Source organism: Rhagoletis pomonella, unplaced genomic scaffold (assembly GCF_013731165.1).
Source record: "Rhagoletis pomonella isolate Grant_MI unplaced genomic scaffold, Rhpom_1.0 Rhpom_scaffold_00004, whole genome shotgun sequence".
NCBI lineage: Eukaryota > Metazoa > Arthropoda > Insecta > Diptera > Tephritidae > Rhagoletis > Rhagoletis pomonella.
Window position 1 is genome coordinate 66600883 of NW_023458558.1, and position 14868 is coordinate 66615750.

Below are 14868 nucleotides of genomic sequence, written 5' to 3' on the forward strand. Positions count from 1 at the left end.
AAATAAATGTCACATCGCATCAAGTCGCTACTCGTAAATCAGTCTAGTCTACATATGTATGTAACTTTCTTCACACTTTACGCTTCATCTTAAACTTTTGAATCGCTTTTTGCCTCTCCTACGCAGTTCTTAATGTTATATTCTTGCGTATTTTTATTTTGTTTTATTGGTTTATCTCTGATTTATCTTTTGTTTTAATTTTCTTCTGAAGAATATAATTATAATTTATAATAATTAATTAATTATAAATGTAATAATAATAAGTAAGTTGATTTATGTGTTTTGTTGTATTTTATGAATCAATTTGTAATTTTATTCCTTTTCTTTATTTATACGCAGATTTCTTTGCTTTCTGTGTTTTTTCTTGTTTTACGCATAATTCTTGCTTACTCTTGAATTAATGCAGTTTTTATTGGTTTTTTGTTTAATATATTTTTCATATTTTTTTGCTGAAGAAGAATTGTTTCACATTGTGGTTGTTTGCTTTTGCTGTTGTTGTTGGTTCTGCTATATTTAAACCCTTGCTTAACTAGAGCGCTATGCCGTTTTTGTTGCTGCTGCTACCATGTTGTTGTTGTTGTTATTGATGATGTTATAGCAATCCTTCTTATTGGTTCCATACTGGTTGCTGTTACTAGTTGACGGATCGATAGTACGAACTGGAACGCATCACATAGCATACTTTCTAGTCCACTCTCGTGCCAGCTCATTATATTTTTCCCGATCGGTTTTATATATTCTTGCAATCTCTGGTACAAGAGGATCGTCTGGATTGGGATCACAGAGAAGAGAGCAAATTGATAGTAAAACTGCAAGAGATAAGCAAATATTATGGATGCGTTGTGATCAGTCTCCAAATATATATAGATCAACTAAATAACTCACCTTTTGAAATAGTTAATGCTGGCGACCATTGAGATCTTAAAATGTCGAGACAAATCGATCCGTTACTGTTAATGTTTGGATGGTAGATACGCGTTGTAAAAGCCACTTTAGGCGGTTTGAAAGGATAATCTGTTGGAAAATGAATTGTTAAGAAGAACACGCCACCTTGGTACGGGCTGTCAGGCTGAAATTAAAGAAAATGTATATTAAAATTTATTAATTTTCGTTAGTACTTTTAATCAGGAAATAATATATAAGTTCTGGGCAGAGAAACGATATTATTAAGATTGACAGGACTATTCTGCGCTGGTGAAAAGAATTTTGTGACCGATAACTAATTATCGTTTTAGTTTTTGTTAATCAAATTTTACAATTTTTCCTGTTACAAAATGTTTGGATGCAATCAGATTAACGCTGAGTTTTTAAAAACTTCATACCTAATTTTTAATTATTAAGATTGACAGGACTATTCTGCGCTGGTGAAAAGAATTTTGTGACCGATAACTAATTATTGTTTTAGTTTTTGTCAATCAAATTTTACAATTTTTCCTGGTACAAAATGTTTGGATGCAATCAGAATAACACTGAGTTTTTAAAAACTTCATATTTCGTATTTCCACTGGGCAATAAAAGACAAGCCATTTGAATGATACATTTGCAGGTTAGGAGAAGAGTTATATAGCATTTTAATTTTTTAGGTTAACTAGTGGAAACTCCAAATAAAACCTACGATAAGAATTAGTTATCGAATTTTGTGATTTTTCTTTTATTGGGATAAACCCATGATACAAATATAAATTTAAATTTTTGTATCATGGATAAACCAGCATGGCATGACGTTCCGCTTGCTTGAACTTTGTTTTACAAATCAGTTAAGTTCCGCAAAAAAGTTTTCTATAGGCCAAGTAGAAAAATTACATTGAAGATAGCACAACACCGGTATCATTTTGACAAGGGATGACGGAAAATCGTAGCATTTTTAAGTAAAAATGAAATCATTAAATAAGTATAATAAGGTGTCAGCCTCATTGCGTAAGCCGTAAATTAGGCTAAATTGTACGACTCCACAACAGTAGCATTGTCTATTGTCGTTGAAATAAGTAAAGGACCAAAATCGTCGAAAACTATACAGTGCTGCCAAGTTTTTTCGTTTTAATACACTAGTCGAGTGCAAATTTTAGGCAATGACGTGAAATTTTCGATACGATTCGACTCTCGAAAAACGCCTTGCATTTGACACGACTCTCGCAATGAGGGTGTGTATTCGAGCTTCAATAAATGTGACAGTTACTTTTTATCAAAAAGCATCTCTTCTATGTGAAAAGCGACAAGGCGGCAGTATTGCGTTAATTATTACGTTCGCACCCCATACGTCAGGTGTTGTTATCCAGTGGCTAACACTTGTTCTTGCAGCATCCGTTTTATTGGCCGAGATGTATGGTTATGGTATGTAGTTTTTCTAAAAGACCAAACTACCAGGCATACTAAAAACGATAATGATGATAAATGGGTACCAAAAAATGAGACTCTAGTAGTACATAGTGGACAGGTTCCAACGACAGTTGGGTCTACCTAAACGGAACGAATGAGATTTATATCTGGCCAAGGACTCTGTCACACCAACATTTTCCCAAAAAACCGTCTGGCGAATTTTTATGTTGCAACAAAACTAGCTAGTTCACACATTCCAACTTTACTAACTTTAACGACCCAGATTTATGTATATCTGGCCAAAACTCTTCACTTCAGCAACATTGTCAATAATATTTTATGCTATTTTTTTGATGTTACATCAATCATAGTTTACAATACTACTTACTACACGCATTCGTTGGAGTCTCTTATGTTAAGTTGCAATAAGAAATAGAACCATGGCTTATAAAATTTATTCTTTTATAGGTCTGTACTAAGAGCTGAGCTATCCTGAAACAGCAAACAAGTTTTTTTAATGTTTATGTAGAGTTAGCGAAGGTTTTCTGCAAGTCGAACAACATAAGCCGATTTGTATAGAATTATTTTGGATTCACTGCCTATTAGCTTATCTGGACTATCCAAAGTTTGAGGCATTGTAGGCGTTAATTTTGCAGATTTGAACAAAATACCCCAGTCGTTTCACTTCTATGCCAACTGACGCCTACTGGAAATGTCAATGCCACCAATAGTTTCCGCGTTTAGTACTTTCAGGGCTCGAGCATTTGTATGCATTCGTGCATCATGACTGAGCAATAGGAACCGCTTTGTTCTAATTCGCTGCACTGTGCCTAAGGCGCTGTAAAGCTATTTACATAGTACGCGACCAACTCGTTTTGAACCAGTCACTACAAATTTAGAAAAAAACAAGTAAGAAAGTTTAAGTTCGGGTGGAGCCGAACATTAAATACCCGGCGCAAGTATTAAATATATGTTCTTCACCTTTCCGAAAGCTACCGCTAGATGGTAAGCCGGGGTGTATCAATTTTGAGTAAATTAGCGTCCTTAAATTTCGAAATATTGCAGTAGCAAGCATTTCTGAAATTTACCGTTATATGAAAAGCGGCCGTAATTTTAGTCCGATTTCAATAATTTTCAAAGTTTTGCTTTTATGTAGCAAGCACAATAAAAATACCGAGTACAAATTGGTGGAACGGTTACCGATATACATATATGCGATCATAAGTGGGCAGTGCCACGCCCATTTTCCAAAATTTTACCATAAACGTATTTCTTGGTAAAGAATTATTGCAAGCATCAATTTTGAATAAACTAGCTTTAATATTTACTGATTTATCGAAGATTTTGTATTTCTGTAAATTACCGTTATATGGGATGTGGGCGTGGTTATTGTCCGATTTTTTAAATTTTCGGCCATTTAGTATGCTGTATCAAGGCCAACAACTGTGCGAAGTTTGGAAGAAATTTGTGCAGCGGTTACCAAGTTATAAACATGTAACCATAAGTGGGCGTGGCTACGCCCATTTTCCAAAAATTTATAATATTGTTATTTTTCGCCTAAAAATTGTTGTAAATATCAATTTTGAGTGAATAATCTTCAGTAGTTACTAAAATATCGCAGTTTTCGTATTTCCGAAAATTACCGTTATATGGGATGTGGGCGTGGTTATTGTCCGATTTTTAAAATTTTCGGCCATTTAGAATGATGTATCAAGCCCAACAACTGTGCCAAGTGTGGAAGAAATTGGTGCAGCGGTTACCAAGATATACACATGTAACCATAAGTGGGCGTGGCTACGCCCATTTTCCAAAAATTTATAATATTCTTATTTTTCGTCTGAAAATTATTACAAATATCAATTTTGAGTGAATTATCTTCAGTAGTTACTAAAATATAGCAGTTTTCGTATTTCTGGGAATTACCGTTATATGGGAAGTGGGCGTGGTTACTGTCCAATTTCGCCCATTTTCAATACCAACCTACCTTGAATTAACAGAAACCTACATACCAAATTTCGTTGAGATATCTCAATTTTGCTCGAGTTATCGTGTGCACAGACGGACGGACAGACAGACATGGCTTAATCGATTTCGATTATTTGTGGTACGACTCAGATTGCTGTAGAGTACGATATTGTCCAGCTTGGTTCAACTACATAGTTTATCTATCGCTGCCGTCAAGCTGAAGTAGTTGTAGGCCTAGCAAAGTTGCTGCTTAGACGGGGTCAGATCGGAGGAAGGAGGTGTTAGCTAAGCGGATTTAAAGGCCAAAGTGAAGATGTGATTGCTGCCATGCTTAATGCCTACACAATCTGCACATATATTGGGTATGTCAAGATCCCCTTAAGTAGGAGTTTAGCCTACTTTGTCTCAATAGAAATGTTATCTTCGGGACTAAACGGTATTGTAGGAAAAAAGGAAACAAACGATAATCATGGCAAGAAGCCGGTTAAGCATCTCTTGGAGTCTTCACAGTGAAGACAAAGTGTTGGACATCTCAATTTGGACCATATTCTAAATGACATTGTTTGACACTTATGTTTCTTTATACATTTTTAAGATTTTTTCAACTAAAATACAGTTAATTCCCTCACAAATACCATATACACCAAAGTATAAAACTAAGTAAAACACTAAAAAATTCCTCGAATTTTTATCCAAATTTCAAACTTTTTTCGCAGAAGTGCTAAAATTTTTTTCCATATACAGTTTTGTAGGTCTTTAAATTTCAGTAGATAGTATATAATAGTAATGTGCAAGTTTCAAGTGTCTAGGTTGAAGATGGGAAGACGGATTTGAATACCGTGGAGACTGATTTTAATAGTATAAAGTAAATATCGTTAATTGCGTCGATTTCAGTTTATTAACGAACTATGGGTACATTTTGCATTGCCATGCAATTTATTAAAATTATAACATACACTACTCAAATTGTAATCTAATTTTCTAGGCAACCCCTTTAAAAATGATAGCTGATAAAAGCTTTAATACACAAAGGACATACGATGTTGGATATTGCATTTGTATACCTCGGTTACTGAATGCCAAGAACAACGTACTATAAACACAAACAATGCAACAATTAAAAAAAAAGTAATAACAAAAATGGAAAGAAAACGTGATATACAAAACAAAAAAGTGTATAATATGCATGAATGTATGTATTGTAAACGCCACAGAAATGCTTATGATATGTGTAGAGCTTCTTACCGGTCCCATTATTGTAGCTTGCCAGTGAAATACTGAAATAGAAAAGAGAAAAGTGATTAATTTTCATTTAGAACATACAACACACACTTGCATACATATGTATGTACTATGTACATATGTATATAAAACGCAGAATAAAAAGCGGAAAAGGTATGGATGTACGTATGTAGGAATGTATTAAAAAAAAAAATAGTAAAAAACCATTTACGTTTAACAAATACATAGCTCTTACGCTAATATGCATCAACATACATATTTACGTTCCCATGTATGAGTATGTAAAACTTATTTACATACGAGATAAACTTCGATATGCCTCCAATGATGCATTTGCACAAGTATACATACGAATGTTCATAAATGTGAATAAAAAAAGCAAAGTAGGAGACAACGTTCATTAGAGGATATAGCTTCTTTTAGACAGAGATAGTTAGCCGGAATATTTTTTTACAGTTTTGCAATGTCACGTTTACATACATGAGTACCATATTCCCCCCCTTTTGACTATAATTGTTCACACCAGAATTTTTCATTTCAAGTTTCACAGACTTCGCCGTCTACCTGTAAGTGTGTAAGTTCTTTCCAAGTATTTTGCCCAAACATAATAATGCACAAGCGGATAAGACATAAAAAATAAAGGAATTTTTGTGGGGAATACCAAGGAACCGCATCATTTAGTCTGTTCCATTGAACTTCGGACTAAAACCTGTGGAACTGTCAAACTACAATTTTACGCTCTCAAATGAGAGTAAAAGGAGAACAGATGCAGAAGTGCATAGGAACGCAAAAAGCACTATTTCCTGTAAAAACGTCAGACGGTTTGTTTACATGTCACTGGTACTACACTGATTTGGTTGAAATATCACTAAATAATTATTAAAATCTATACATATTCAAATATTTCGTTGTTTACTTCCATTTTTTAACAAATATAAGGTTCTTTGTTTTCACCGCTTTCTGTTTTTGTTTGCACATGTAAATCAGCTGATCGTTTGACACTTTTCATGAACTTACAGGAAAAAAACTCCGGACTAAATCCTGTAACTTCTGACTAGGAACAGTTGTTCAGTTACTCTCTCAAATGTGTTCCCACTTACAGGTTTTATGTCAATAGGAACGACTTCCTGTAAGTTCTGACTAAATCCTGTAAACCGGACTGCTATTGGAACAGACTAATTAGTTACATGCAAAATCTGCATTATCTGCTGCAAACCATTACCATAACAATTGCCCAGTGTCAATAATACAACCCTGCCATATATCCCACACTGGGTTAGAACTTCCTTACGATCGTAGTAGATTTACTAAGATTTTCGCGAAAATTCGAAATTTACTACGCTGTACCTACGAACTTTTTCTATTGCAGCATCTGAACCGACGATAAAATTCAAGAAGTTGAATTCTCTTTCTTTTGAAACATATAACGGGTAATCACAATCCGATGCATATGGTCTTGCATTTGCTGCTACCGTTGTTGTGAATTTTCAAATGCATCGAAATATGCAACGTACTTTTTATTTTGACATCAGCGCCCCCCGCGGTTCCATTTTTCGCAAATCTATGTCTTACTACGTTTCAACTAAACATGCCAAATGTGAAACAAATCAGAGCATAAATACGGTTTTTCAAAATATCTCGCCCTGGCTCCACCCTGCAGTGAAAACCCAAACCAGTTAGAAAAAATACTACAACAATGAAAGTAAAGCTAAATAACACAAAGGTTACCTGTTTTTTTTTTTTTTTAAATTTGCATCGACAACTTAAAGTTGTGATACACAATGGCTAGAGGCGTCGCACTATAGGCAAAACACGAGTTTTTTTCAATATTAAGAGATAATGGAATGAACATTTTTTTATCGTGAAGATAAATGATCATATAATATAGGAAAAGTATAGAGAAGTTACAACAACAATAACTTGACCCTCCAAATACCGTTTAAAATGTCTTTTTTTTTAATTTAGGATTTTGGCTCCCATTCCCCTAGAAAACACTATATTTAATACACCATTAGCACTGTTTCTGAAAGATTTCTCTTTATTTTATCTTAAGACTCGATTCTTGGGATATTGGATGCTGTACCCGAGTGGTCAGATTGGAAAAAGAAAAGCTACCTTTAAACTCTAATAACTCGTAAACTATCAGCTTTCACAAAAAAATTTATATAACAAAAATGGTTATACTGGGCGATATCTTTACGAAAGTGCAGCATTTAACCCTTTAATGCAAAGTCTGTCATATATGAAACGCTTTTTAACCCTTTCAAGGCAGAGGCAAAATGGTTCCCAATATGTTTTCAACGTACTTTTTATTTATTTTTATTTTTATTTTTAATATTTTTATTTTTTTATTTTATTTTATTATTTATTTATTTTTTTTATTATTTTACTATGGAAAAATTTTCTACGATTAATATCTACGTCATCATGAGAAAAAGCACGTTCAGAAGCATATTGAGAACCTTTTTCCTCTGTCTTCAAAGGGTTAAAAAGCGTTTCATATATGACAGACTCTGCATTAAAGGGTTACATGCTGCATTCCATTATCTCTTTTCTAAGCGAAGATCTACGATTTTGAAAAAAAACTCGTGTTTTGCCTATAGTGCGTCGCCTGTGGGCATTCTTTCATATATGTATGTATGTGCCATTTCTACCGTTATATATTTTTTGTCTACTCGGTTATTCCATGGGGAATTCATGCTTTATTTAAATTTAAAAAATTAAATTACTACACCATTTTAATAAGTTAGTGTGTAGTCCAGTTTTGTTTTGTAGAAGTTTCGTTAGTATACATTTCAGTTTTTACACATTGAATATATCTGCATATTTATATATTTACGCGTATCTATTTACATTTGTTTAAGTACAAGTATACAAAATCTTATTACTTATAAAGCGATTTTTAATCTTCGTTGCTTAACACACATTTTTTCAATTATTTCTTGTGTTGTAATCGGCACATCATTATGTACCGCTAACATCGTTAAACCATTCAGCCGCTCCTTAATTGTATAAGGAACAAATAAGATAGCATATTCAACTATTGAGTAGTCCACTTGCAAAGTGCGCGATGTAAATTTTTTTTAGATTTTTAGTTTTTGGTGCGTTTCATGTCCACTAACAGCAGAGTGAAAAATTTTTCTACATTCTGAAAAAAATAGCATGAAATGGTAACTACTTTTGCAAAAGTCGCTATAATACTTATTTATACACTTTCAAATGTCTCCTCTTCGTATAAACTTAGAAAACTGCAAGAAAACGTGGTAGTTTCGGTGCCTAGTGGAAGAGGTCGCAAAAAAGAAGCAAACCAATCTCCCTAGAGGAGAGAACGCGAAAAGCTAAAAAAAGCTAGCTATGTAAAAGTTACTGTTTCAAAACTTGCAATATTAAATTTTTAAATATAAAATTTGCAAATCTACCATACTGCAATTTTATTTTTTAATGGTATTAGGCTCTTATTTATCCAAATTTTCAGGTAATAAAAAAATATACAGTTCAGATGTTACTTGTTGTCGTAGACTTTTTTTTTAATTTATGGTTTACTTTTATAAAATCACATAACACTGTTTGCAAGTGGACTACTCATATATTCATTAAAAGATAATTTGTCATCCGTCTGAAATAAAAAAATTTTAAATCAGAAGGATAAAATAGTATTGTGTTATTAATTCAAAAGTAAATTATTGTAGTTCAATGACGAAGGTACGATATTGATATCATTCCTTTGATTTTATACACGATTTCTGCTGTGACGAACTCATTTGGACGACCTGGACGTTCGGAGTCACTTGTGCTGGTACTACCATAACGGAGCTCAGTAAACCACTTTTTAACCATTGAAATTTACAGGAGCCGTATTAAAAAGTCACGGACTTGTCAAACTGCCCTCGTACCCAACTTTCATAATTTTTCCTCGATATTAATGGTTGAAACGTCATTTTTAAGACACTTATTACGCGTTCGCGGAATTGCACCACACTTTCGCTACCATCAAAGCCTTAATTCGTATCCTCACTTTGGTCAAAGAGTGATTGTCTTATTGTGTTATATGTATGTACATAGTTGCTAAGGTGAGTAGAAGTGAAAAGATGCAGACAAAAAATTTTAAGTTACCGTTACGCATTTTTCATACAACATTTTTTTGGATACTTAATTTAAAAAAATATCTTTGGGTTATGAAATTCTTCCATTAAAATAAAAATATATTACGAGTTTTATTTTTTGCTACGATTTTTCACATCATTTACTTCTATTTCGACTTGCCGTGGTCTAACCCTGATCACTTATTTTACATAGCTTGCGACACACCCCAATATATACCATTAATTCCTCATGCCCCAGCTCAAATATAAAAACCTCTTGACGGGGATAAACCATACGAAGTTACGCTCAAATATATGCGCTGCTCTGCTGCTAACGCTGACGTTCCTGAGCGCGTTGCCGATAATGCAGTTCCAGCTATTGCTGTCAACATTGATGCAGTTGGTGCGATTTCATTCGAACTTCTTCGGCTGAAACCAACACCCACTAGTCATGAGCAAAAGAACAGCCTCATTGCCATCGCCAGCTCGAAGCTTTGCAATTGAAGTGGAGTTTCACAAACATAGTATGTATGTATGTTTGTACAATAGTTGTTGCCCTGCAGAAAATCTGACTAGCTTAGAACTAGCGTAGAACTAGACCTTTTGCCGACAGTACTAGTTCTAGCTCAATACCCAAGCAATGGTTTCAACTGTCCAGTTTTACACGGCAATGCCATTGGCGGTGGTAATTGGAGCACAGTGCAATACTTTGCAACTAGTTTTTAACCGGTTCCATTTTGGAAAGTTTTTTTTTTTTATAAGAAAACGTTTTTAAGATTCGATTTCTGGATATTTTTTCGTTTTTTTCTTTTCTTTTGCAGATTTCATGTTACATATTTAAAAAAAAAATTTTACTGCAGGCGGCGTAATAATTTAAATTCAATAAATGGTGAATTCCACGTCAACTCATCACAGATATTTTAATGACCTAATGGGATTTGGTTAATATTCTGTGTAATTAAACCCTATACCTAATATGAAAAATATTACCATTAAATATTTTTTGACAATTTAAAACATTGGCGGTTATATAAGACTTCAAAAGTTTTGATCCTATTTTTTTAAATCATTATAACTGTGTTTCCATTCATCCGATTTAAATTTCTAATATCAGAAATTAATCACAAAGTAAATCACTTAAATAGGAGCCATCTAGTTTACAAAACAAAAAAAAAAGTTTTTTGGCTGTTGTAAGGTCGTGGAAGATTTGCTCTTTCAGCTGTCCTTTTTATAATTCCTCCTATTCCATCGCAAAAACAAACAAAAATATGGTAAATTTTCAAACTAAATATTTCTTAAAACTCTTTCATTTTACAACCATTTTTAATATTTCATATAACTTGGGTAATAATTAACGTAATTCAACTTTTTAAACAGGTGACAACCCTTTCCAAAAAAAAATTTCAAACTATTACCTTCTTAAACCTCTTTTGTCTGACACCCATATGGTGATACCTTATTCACTTACCTAATTCCTTTAATTAAAATTTACTTAGATTTTTTTAAATATGTGGCAATCCCACTACAAGTAGTCAAGGTCTTTTCAAAACCAATTCGGCTGATACCCATATTGTAACAATTTATTTAACTTTTTTAATCATTTGAGTTTAATTTCTTAACCGGTGGCAACTCCTCGAAAAATTGAAGCCTTACTCCAACTCTGCAGTCCAAGCCCTTTAATATGACACCTCACCAGGACCTGCACAAAGAATCCCTTCGCGTATTATAGATATAGATAACGACACTTCTATTCGGGAATTTATGCATCCTTTCCGCAAATGTAAAAACAAATGACCATAAAGCATCAAAAGTAATGTAAACAGGTATAAAATATATGATCGTATACGCCACACTTCCTGCCTTCTGCCTTACTGAAATTTTGTAATTAATATAGCGTTAAAGTAAATTATTTTTCTTGAATACTTAAGGCAGTCCCACTATGAAACTTACGGGTCATTAAGGAGACATTTGGGGTTACATTTGAAAAAAAAAAATTAACAAATTGAAGACTCCATATTTTCGAAATGACGACTTTTATTTTTTTATGGTTTTCAAAAGTAATTAAATATTGTTGTTTTGTAAACTGGCTGCCTTCTATTTAAACCTGAATTATTTTGTGATTACGCGTCGGCAACTGCCTGAGTCAGCTGGGATCGTCGATTCGAATCCCGCTGAAAAAGTCTGATGAGGAAATGTGGTGATTTCCGCAATAGCTATCACTTCTACCATTTTTTCAAATTGTTGTTGCTTTTCCACAACAGTTTTTCATTAAAAACGGCCTCAAGCTCAATAAAATTGTAACTTAAGTGATTAATTTGTGATATTAAGAACTTAAATCGGACGAATGGAAAAAAATATATAACGATTAAAAAAATAGGACTAAAACTTGTAAAGTCTTATATATCCGCCATTTTTTTAAGTTTTCAAAAAATATTTAATGGTAAAATTTTTCATAATATAGGGTTCAATTACATAGAATATTAAGCAAATCCCATTTAGATCGAGTTTTTCAGTGCCAGTTTAAACTTAGATTAAGTATAAATGAGCCGGATCGGGCGTTTAAACTGAGTTTAAACCACGGCCGTGCTCTGAAAACCTGGCCCCAAGTCATTAAAATATCTGTGATGAGTTGACGTGGAATTCACCAAATCTGAAAACTCACAAGTGAATGCATCCACAGCGATTTGAACTCGCGACCAACGATGCTTGAGTTGGAAGTCTTCTCGCTGAACTACTTTCATATTGTACAAGAAGCGAGAATTTGTACACTTACACCGCAACTGTCCCGCTCTGCAACCGTTTTGCACTGGTTCAAAGATAGACTGTCTTAAAATTTTACTACATGGTAACTACCAGCACCACAACACCCAGGGTGGGTGGGTAGATTGGTTGGTTCCAGTGTTGCCACAAAAAAATTACCAAATTCCTCAAAAACAAATGAAAAATCCGAAAAATCTTCAAAATCCGAACAAATTACTCTAAATTTTCTTATTACAGATTTGAGTATTATGTACTACATACTATTTACGGGTTCTTGGTATAAAAATTAATTGCATTATCCAATTCAATTGGTACATTTGCCCTTGCGGCTCAAACAAAGTATCACCGTTATTTTTTATGCCTTGCTTTGTATATAATATTGGTGCACTATATCAGTGCTCATTCTAGTCCCCAAGTCAGTCCTACACATTTTTAAACTACTAAATATACGTTCTATTGAAGCATTAGAAAAGGGTTATATTAGTAATGCAGACATAATTTTTATTTTTTTTTAAATTGGGAAACTTATATGAACCTGAAGAATCCTTCAATTGAAAAACTTCTTTATGATATCATTATGATCGAACAACGCGTGTTCTCTCCATTCGTTATCGAGATTTTGCAAGTTCAAAATAAGTTGAAAATATAACGATGGAATGAAAAAAGTATATCGATAACATTTTGAATATTTAGCAGCAAATGCAAATGCGTTTAAGGCGAAAAACACCAAACAAGCGGATTGACAAACCAAGCGAAATATACCTTTGCTTAAAGCTATTTATGTTGTGTATGGGGGTGTTTGAAGGTTTGACGCAGCAAGCCGCTACAACAACAACAACAACAACAGGGAAATGTGAACAAAAATCAAAATTTTTTGCTTTTCTGGCCGCCATGTTGACTTTTGTGTATGATAAAATCGCCTCATCCGCAACGGAGTTTTCACCGAATGAGAACGCAAGAGAGAAAACCCAACTCGTTTACATTGTGAACCGGAAGAAAACTAAATTTATTTGCTTGAACGAGTCGTGTTTGCATGGTGTAGGGCGAAATGGAAAATAGGCTTGAAGAATGTTTGGGAAGCCGCTTGGGTGCTGTGTTTCGCTCTTTATTAAACTTCGGAAAGCTTTTAGCGATTTAACAACTCTGTTGTGTAAAACATGGCTGCATTTGTTATCTGCATCTGTTATCGAGAGAAAATGCATCAAAAAATACTCAAGCGCACCCGAAATTCTTCACGTTTTGAGGAATTACTCACAAAGTGGTTGTTGTTGTTGTAACAGCATACAGATTCCCCAGAGTTTTTGGGAAGTGTTGCTGGAGTGACAGTCCTTGGCCAGATATAAATCAGGGAACGTTCCCACGACAGTCGGGTCTACGTAACCGGAACGACCCAGATTTATATCTGGCCAAGGACTGTCACTCCAGCAACACTCCCCAAAAACTCTGGGGAATCTGTATGCTGTTACAACAATAAAAACACAAAGTGGTCACACTGGTTGGTTCACATACTCATGTAGCTCGCATGTGAACACAAGCTACCGTCGTAGGTTTGTTGTTTCCAAAATGCACATACATACATATATGTATTATTTGTTCACTACCAGAAGCAGCGTGAAATACACTTTTAAACATTTTTATGTAAGTATGTGAAGCATCATAATGAATACCCTTCTTTTATAGACCAAAAAAATTTAAATGCACCTATGAGTATTAGGGTTGTGCAAAATAAGTAAAGTCGGAATTTTAATAATCGCACCCCTTGGATTGTTCTATATCAACAAAAAAATAGATACCTATTTTTCATTTGGAAATCAAAAAATATTTAAGAGGTTGCTCAAAGCGCTCAAAGTTTTTCACATATTTTATATGGCGAAAAAACAAATTTTCGTAGAAATGATACAGAATTCTTGAAAACAATATTTTTCGATCTGAAAACTCTGGTTCTCTTTCGGAGACTTCCAATAACAATACCCAATTGTTCATTTAACCATGTTTTAATACTAAAGATTTTTTATTTACCCCCCATTGCATTTTCTGTGGTTTAGCGGACCTATAAAATATAGTTACTATGAAAAAAAGGTTAAATTAATAATTGGGTATTGTTAGGGGGAATCACCTGAAGAGAAACAGTTTTGCGATCGACAAATATTGATATTCAACAATTATATACCATTTCTACGAAATGTGGTTTTTTCCCATATAAAATACAGGGAAAACTTTTCGGTATAGAGCAATCCTAGGGGGTGAAAGCATAAAAAAATTCCCACTTCACCTTTTCACGTACATTTTTGGATCACCCTAATGTGTATACATATGTTCTACGCATTTGAAATTAAAATTGTTTGCATTTTTTTCTCAACCCGAATGCTATCAATTTCATATCTCTAAAAATTTATAATGATGAAATTTTCAGAAAACTTTGAAGCCAATTTCAAATGAATATTTAAACGACACTTAAGTTTAATTGTGGATTGTTGTTTAAATGCCATTTAGCTTTCGTTGG

The 14868-nt window shown here is 33.7% G+C and overlaps 1 protein-coding gene across 2 annotated transcripts in view; it reads right to left on the bottom strand.

Annotated features, from left to right (window-relative positions):
• Nucleotides 1–324: 324 nt before the first annotated feature.
• LOC118738007 (ubiquitin-conjugating enzyme E2-17 kDa) overlaps nucleotides 325–14868 on the bottom strand; it is a 30238-nt gene continuing 15694 nt past the window's right edge. For both annotated transcript variants that reach the window (XM_036468868.1, XM_036468867.1), the window contains exons 3-5: nucleotides 5527–5558; nucleotides 886–1069; nucleotides 325–809 (exon numbers count right to left, since the gene is read on the bottom strand). In XM_036468868.1, coding sequence (XP_036324761.1) covers nucleotides 670–809; nucleotides 886–1069; nucleotides 5527–5558 — 356 coding nt within the window. In that variant the 3' untranslated portion in view covers nucleotides 325–669. The remainder of the gene's footprint in view (nucleotides 810–885; nucleotides 1070–5526; nucleotides 5559–14868) is intronic.